The sequence below is a fragment of the Punica granatum genome, chromosome 6 (assembly GCF_007655135.1).
Source record: "Punica granatum isolate Tunisia-2019 chromosome 6, ASM765513v2, whole genome shotgun sequence".
NCBI lineage: Eukaryota > Viridiplantae > Streptophyta > Magnoliopsida > Myrtales > Lythraceae > Punica > Punica granatum.
In genome coordinates, this window is record NC_045132.1 from 455,329 (window position 1) to 461,630 (window position 6,302).

A 6,302-nucleotide genomic window follows, 5' to 3' on the forward strand; every position below is an offset into this window, starting at 1 on the left:
CCGTTATTATGAGAGAGATACTAACTCGGTTATCGACTAGATATCACATTATATCGATCTTTACTTGTATATGTTACGATACTATACAGCATGTGGCCACACGCTGATAAAACGTCGAATAGAAGCATACAACACAAATCCACACACACAGCTCTGCTCTCTCTTAATAAATTATGCGTACTGCGGATAACTCCGAGCTAGTTGGCACTCGCTAACATTTCCTGCGATTGTTTCTCGTATGGAAACCCGTTTGCCTTTGAATCATCTGCTGACCATATGAATATCCCGTTCAACTTGCCCTCGCTCTTGAGCCTGCTGCATGCCGTGAAGAACCCATTTTCTGGTAACAGTCCACTGCTCCCATCGCTGATGAAGCTAACCAAGACCTTCCCACCATCATAGTTCGAGGCCTGCTGATCAAAGTAGTCGAGGAACTGAGACACGGTGGTGCCCTTATCATAACCGTAAAATTGGAAGTTGACATAATCAATGATTTGCCCGTATTTTCTCCACAGGGCCAAGTAGTGCGACTGAACATCGTCGTCTGCAAACGGGGCTATCGAAGCGAACTGAATCACTCCGTTGTTCTTGAGGGAGCTTATGAGCTGCCCGATGCAATCTGCAAATGTTTCGGGGTCCGCCTTGAAGTGCTCGTAGTCGATATCGATCCCATCAAGATTGTAACGTTGGACGATCGATGTAAGTGAAGCGACGGCATTGGAAACCCAGGATTGGGCGGAGGAAGGGTCAAAGTAGGCCTTGCTGCTGTGCACGCTATCGCCTCCTAGGCTCAGGCCCACCTTCACTTTCGAGTTTTGGGCCTTGATCGAGGAAACCTGATCGGGGCTGAGGTTGTCCGTGTCCCAGAAGACGTTGAACTTCCCGTCTGTCGGGGACGAGCCCGAGGAGTCATAATCGATGGCAAAGGAGAGGAGGAAGTGGAAGTCGACCCCTCCGTAGATGGGGACATCGGAGAAGCGAACGTTCTTGAACTGAGCACCAATGTACTCCCTGAACAAGTTTGAGCTCGGGGCCGCCCATAGGGCCGGGAACTGAGACGAGAGGAGAAGCGATTGAAGAATCAAAAGGGCGATCAAGTGCTTGTGGGGAGCCATTGGTTCGTTGATTGTCTCTGGTGAATTTGTACTTGACTTAATTGCCGGCCAGAAATTTCTTCCCGAGCTATGTCTTATACTAATGTTGTCACTGTCTGCTGTTAAAGAGATACATTTCGCTAATGGGAGAAGGCGGAAATAGCGCTCTGACTCGACTTAATTGTCGGCGAGAAATTTCTTGCCGAGCTACGTGTGGAAATAAACCCCACATCTATGGACTTCGGGTGAGCCTGGCTACGTACAACCTGTAAAAAAGGGATTGCAGGCGAGCGAACCCGAGGCGCGCGAGTTCATCTATTTCTGTTATCAACCTATTGATGCACAAGGGTTTGGATTTGGCTCGGTACCCGAACCTGTTGACAGAGCCTGTTGAATGATAGCCCAGCATTTGTCGCCCGGGAAGCATGTAACTTGAGAAACTACTTCAAATGTACGTTTCAAACTATGATCGGTTCAATGAAGTCGTACCCAGGGAGAGTGGAAAAGTCTGACCAACGTATTAGTTGGGTGGTCAAGTTGAGCTTCTTCCTTGTAATATTAACTAGCCTTTACCCCACGAACAGGGAGACATTGTCCAACCCTTCGTTTGGGTTGAGGGAAAAAGAAAGGAAGGGGATGGAAAGTTCTACTACGAGAGTTTTTAGAAATTCTATACGACTTTCTTTTTCATTCGCTCCCTTTCTTCCTATCCAAATAAGTTCTAAGACTCATACGATGCATTATAAATAACTACCTTAAATGAATTGCCTGATGAGATGAGCTTACCATATGAACTATGACATGAACACTATAGAACAAAGGCCATTCTAGTTGTCTGTTTTCGAAGTTAGCGTGACTCGAGTTATAACGTGACAATTTAAAGGCTACGATAAGACGGTCAATTTAAAGACTACGATAAGGATGTAGCAATCCCTAGAATGTATCCCTTGCCTTGATGATCACTAGTTAGCTAGACTCGAGAGACGAAGAATCAAATGCCTCCGGTAATACATGCATGGATCGCTCGATCTGATTACCCAACTTTGATTTTTTTCAATTTTACCCCAAAACTATGAGTTTTTTAAATGTAAAATTAGTATTTTGCCCCCCCTGAAATTTAAATTTTTAAAATTTTACCCCAAAAGTATGAGTTTGCCCCCCCTGAATGAAAATCCTAACTTCGCCCCTGAGCTGCATCATGTCGAGTTTTCGTTGTTCCATTTATCGATTTTTTCCCCCACGAATCGCTTTTAGCCTATTAAAGTCATCGGAGTTTTCATGATCAATCAATTTCTAATCATGGCCAAAAATAATCAATTTCTAATCAACGGAACGGGCCGAATAAATTCAAATTCACTCTGTTGCCTCATTATTTATTAAATTGTTTTTGGCTACAAGGACTTAGCAGCGGGATAGGCCCGACAGAGAAAGGATAAATGAAGGGGTATCGAATATTCTACTAACAAAAATCTAATCCAAAAACTCTTGATATCAAAAAATGGTCAGTGTCATCGCAAGATACTCACGTGCCTCATATTTTTCGATCTACTTTTATTATTATTAATTATACCACAAATAAAATAGAATTCCTTTCTTCTTATTTGGCTAGACCAGGTATGACTATTGTATTCAAAAGATGATAACAAATCACTATAAGAATAGAGTGCAACGAAAGCTGTCTAATTATGTTGTATTTGTAATTAAGAAAAAAAAAGCCGAAATCAGAATCACTGTTAATTAATTAAGTAATAAGGATTGGTGTTTCTCTATAAATTATAATTTTGATGCTAATAATATAGCTAGGCTTCATGCAATTGAGTTTCATAAAGATAACTAGCAACTTAACAAATCAAGGTTTTATTCTCTACATGAATTAACAAGTTAACCTAACCTCAAGAGGGTCAATTAACCTGATAGCGCATCGTATTGCATTACATAGCATTCACAATAGACTAAAGAAATGAAAAGTATAAGCGGACATGTTTTTTCCTACGATCATTGTTCATCGGGGGTTTTCCTTCTGGTCACTCATCGAGTGAACGCGCCCCTCCACCGCAAGGGGTCTGGATCAAGCGTCGTGAATGACTTATCTTAACTCGATTTGGGGGGTGAATGATTTTTATTTTCGTTTGCATAAGATATGTCAACAGTTAAAATAAAATTATCAACTCAATTAATTAATTAAACAGAAACCCGAATAACAGGGTGCGCTTCTTGAAATGGCGCGGGAAAAAAACATAAAAGACACGCTGACGGTTTTTGGCCGCCGGCGGCAGAGTGTGAACATTGGCCAACGCGGCACCGCTTGCCGCCAAAAGGCACCAACCGTTCCCCCCCACCCCCTCTCCCTTGCCCGCCCCTTCTTTAACCTCCCTTCTTTCTTATCATTTGAGTGCAGTTTCCAGATAAGTACAGATAATAAGAATGAAAATTTATATACATGACTATTTTTATATTACCATATATGTAATATATTACTAAAAATGATTATAAAAAAATACTTATAAAAATTGGTTTCCACGGTCGTGCACGGTATAGAAATCCAAAAAGTATCCCGCTTGAACGGAATTACATGTCTCAAAATGCAATTTTGTAATACATAAGACAAACAATTAATCTGGTCTCAATCACCATTACATTAGCTATTCAGCGGAACGTTATTATTTCGCGCAAAATCCAAATGCATGTAATTGGGATTCTGGTGCCATAATTATGGATCCTCGGGAAATAGAGTGAGTTTATCCCTGCAATGCATGCAGACGAATTTTTGGTAGCAGAACTGATATTAGAGAAATAGAGTGAATTTTTGCTCTTATTCGGAAATAATAATAAGATTTAAGTATAGCTAAAAGGTCAGTACGTACATGATGAAAATATATCTCCCATTCCGGATACTCGACTCCGAGCACCAAAATACATTGACCTGACAAATAATAGCGAGAAGTCATCTCAGATACTGTGCTTCTGAATGCGAGAAAGATTTCAAATGGATGACAAAGATGAGAAACATTATCTTATTGAGTATACGCTTACAATTTTCCATCCCAAGAAGGAGAGGCATGTTAGACAATGGACTGGAGCGGCCATGCCGTAACCTTCCAACCTTTCATCATCGATCAGCACATTGCCCCTGCATTACACATTATTTGCCACACACATATATATGAGAAGATAAATTCGATTATTATTCACTCTGAATATATGCGTTTTGTCTGATCCGTCAATCCAATGTACGAGATTGGTGATAGTGAAGTGAAAAAGAAAAAAAGAAAAAAACCGGAACGACCTACTTACACTCCGCTAAAGACTCCAACATCTCTGCAGATTCCGGAAGCCGTCTGCTCAATCCAAAAGAATCGAAAATTGATCAGTTGACAAAAAATAACTATGTCACAGTAAAAGCATACCATATTGTCATATGATCGTTTGACAGATTACATCAACACTGTAGGCGTAATGCAGATAGAAGAACCCTGCGATACAAGTAGAGCAAAAAGAACAGGCGAAGTGAGGATCAACACTCGAATTAGGAGAAGAATCATTGACCGGAAATTCCATTTCTTTATCAGATTCATCGCCGCTCAGTTGTTCCATTTCTTGATCAGATTCGTCGCCTGGTTGTGCCATCTCTTTCGTTTTCCTCTCCCAGCGGTTTAGTCAGTAAGTGATGAAGCCTTTGTTGAATGGAACGGATTTTTTGAGATTTGGCGGTAAACAATTGACAAATGGCCTGGAAGGCTATTATATATACATTATCCTTCTATCTTGTGCCCTTTCGATACATAATAAGTGCAACCCTCTATATATATATATATATATATATATATTATTTGAACAGTTCCAATTCAATCATAATTCATCGGCAAATGACTTGTGGTTAAAAAAAGCAAAAATTAAAATGAATTGCCTTGGTACTTTCTTTCTCTACTCAAGGCAATAAAAAATTAAAGATTTATTCCAAATTTTTTTAAGATATTTATAAAAGTAACAATTAAAATCTAGAAAATTCTTAAAAAATAAATTAACACCAATAAAAAGTTTCACTAAAAAGTAAAAAAAAAATATATATATATATATATAGAAATCTATATACATATGAAAATAAAGTATGAGTCCAATTCTCACGCCGCCACATCATTAAAAATAGAAAACGGAGCTATCTTACGTTGCCACGTTATTGATTTATATTAAGAAAATTATTATATTCTTATAAAGAAAGGAGAAAACTTATACTAAGGAATTTTTTTATATTTTTATTAAGGAAATTTAATTCGTTAATTATATAGTAAATATATATATAAGGCATAACGAAATACATATAAGGGAATAAAATGACATAAAGCACACGGAATATATACAATGGAACAAAATATGCAATAAATTATATAGATTATCTATACATCTCTCAATATTTAGATTATAATAGAATATAGCTCAATAGGGGCATTACAATAATTTTTATTACTATATATATATATATAATATAAAAGATATAGTTGCCACAACAAAATATATATAGATAGCACATATATATAGTTGCCGCTTGAATTAAATATATATAGATTATAATGATTACTATATATAGATTAAATATATAATTGTCGTTTTCTGACATTTCAATCTCTGTGTATGTATAGTTCTCTGCCTAGCCGAGTATCGATTAAAGGAGAACAATATTCTACATATAATTTCAAATCTCTTTTTCACTTTCTTCTTCAAATTTTCTTTTTTATGATTGAATTTTGATTCATAAATAGAATTTTTTTATTGTTTTAATAATCTTCTCCAAAATAATTTTCTTTTTTTATTGAACTTTAATTTGTTCAATGAACTTTATTCGAGATTAATTATTTTGATATTGATCGTTTTAACATGATTTTTATTCGAGTTCCATTATGGACGTCGCTTCTGTAACGGTAAAACTTATGCAATCTATATACCTATATTTGTTCTTATTTTTCATAATTTAATAAAAATCTTTTCTCCATTAAATTTTAGTAGTTTTATTTATTTATTCTTATTCTTTGACTGAATTTTAATTTGTAGAAAGAATTTTGTAAAGTAATTTCTTTTTCAAACTAATTTTTTCAATATTGATTACTTGTATTCCAATTTTAATTAACAATACGAATAAGTTTTGATGTTTCAAGATTTCTATGTTAAATTCCTTTATAATCGTCGGCGCAATACGCGGGTTTTTATCTAATT

At 36.8% G+C, this 6,302-nt stretch overlaps 1 protein-coding gene across 1 annotated transcript; it reads right to left on the bottom strand.

The window, feature by feature from the left end:
- Positions 1–21: 21 nt before the first annotated feature.
- LOC116211621 (chitinase 2-like) lies at positions 22–1,246 on the bottom strand. Its single transcript, XM_031546079.1, has one exon. The coding sequence runs from the start codon at positions 1,113–1,115 to the stop codon at positions 198–200; it is 918 nt and encodes a 305-aa protein (XP_031401939.1). The 5' UTR covers positions 1,116–1,246; the 3' UTR covers positions 22–197.
- Between the last annotated feature and the right edge of the window lie 5,056 nt (positions 1,247–6,302).

What these genes read in the sequence shown, in the direction of transcription:
- LOC116211621 (XM_031546079.1), bottom strand. Translation starts at nt 1,115, where the DNA reads ATGGCTCCCCACAAGCACTTGATCGCCCTTTTGATTCTTCAATCGCTT.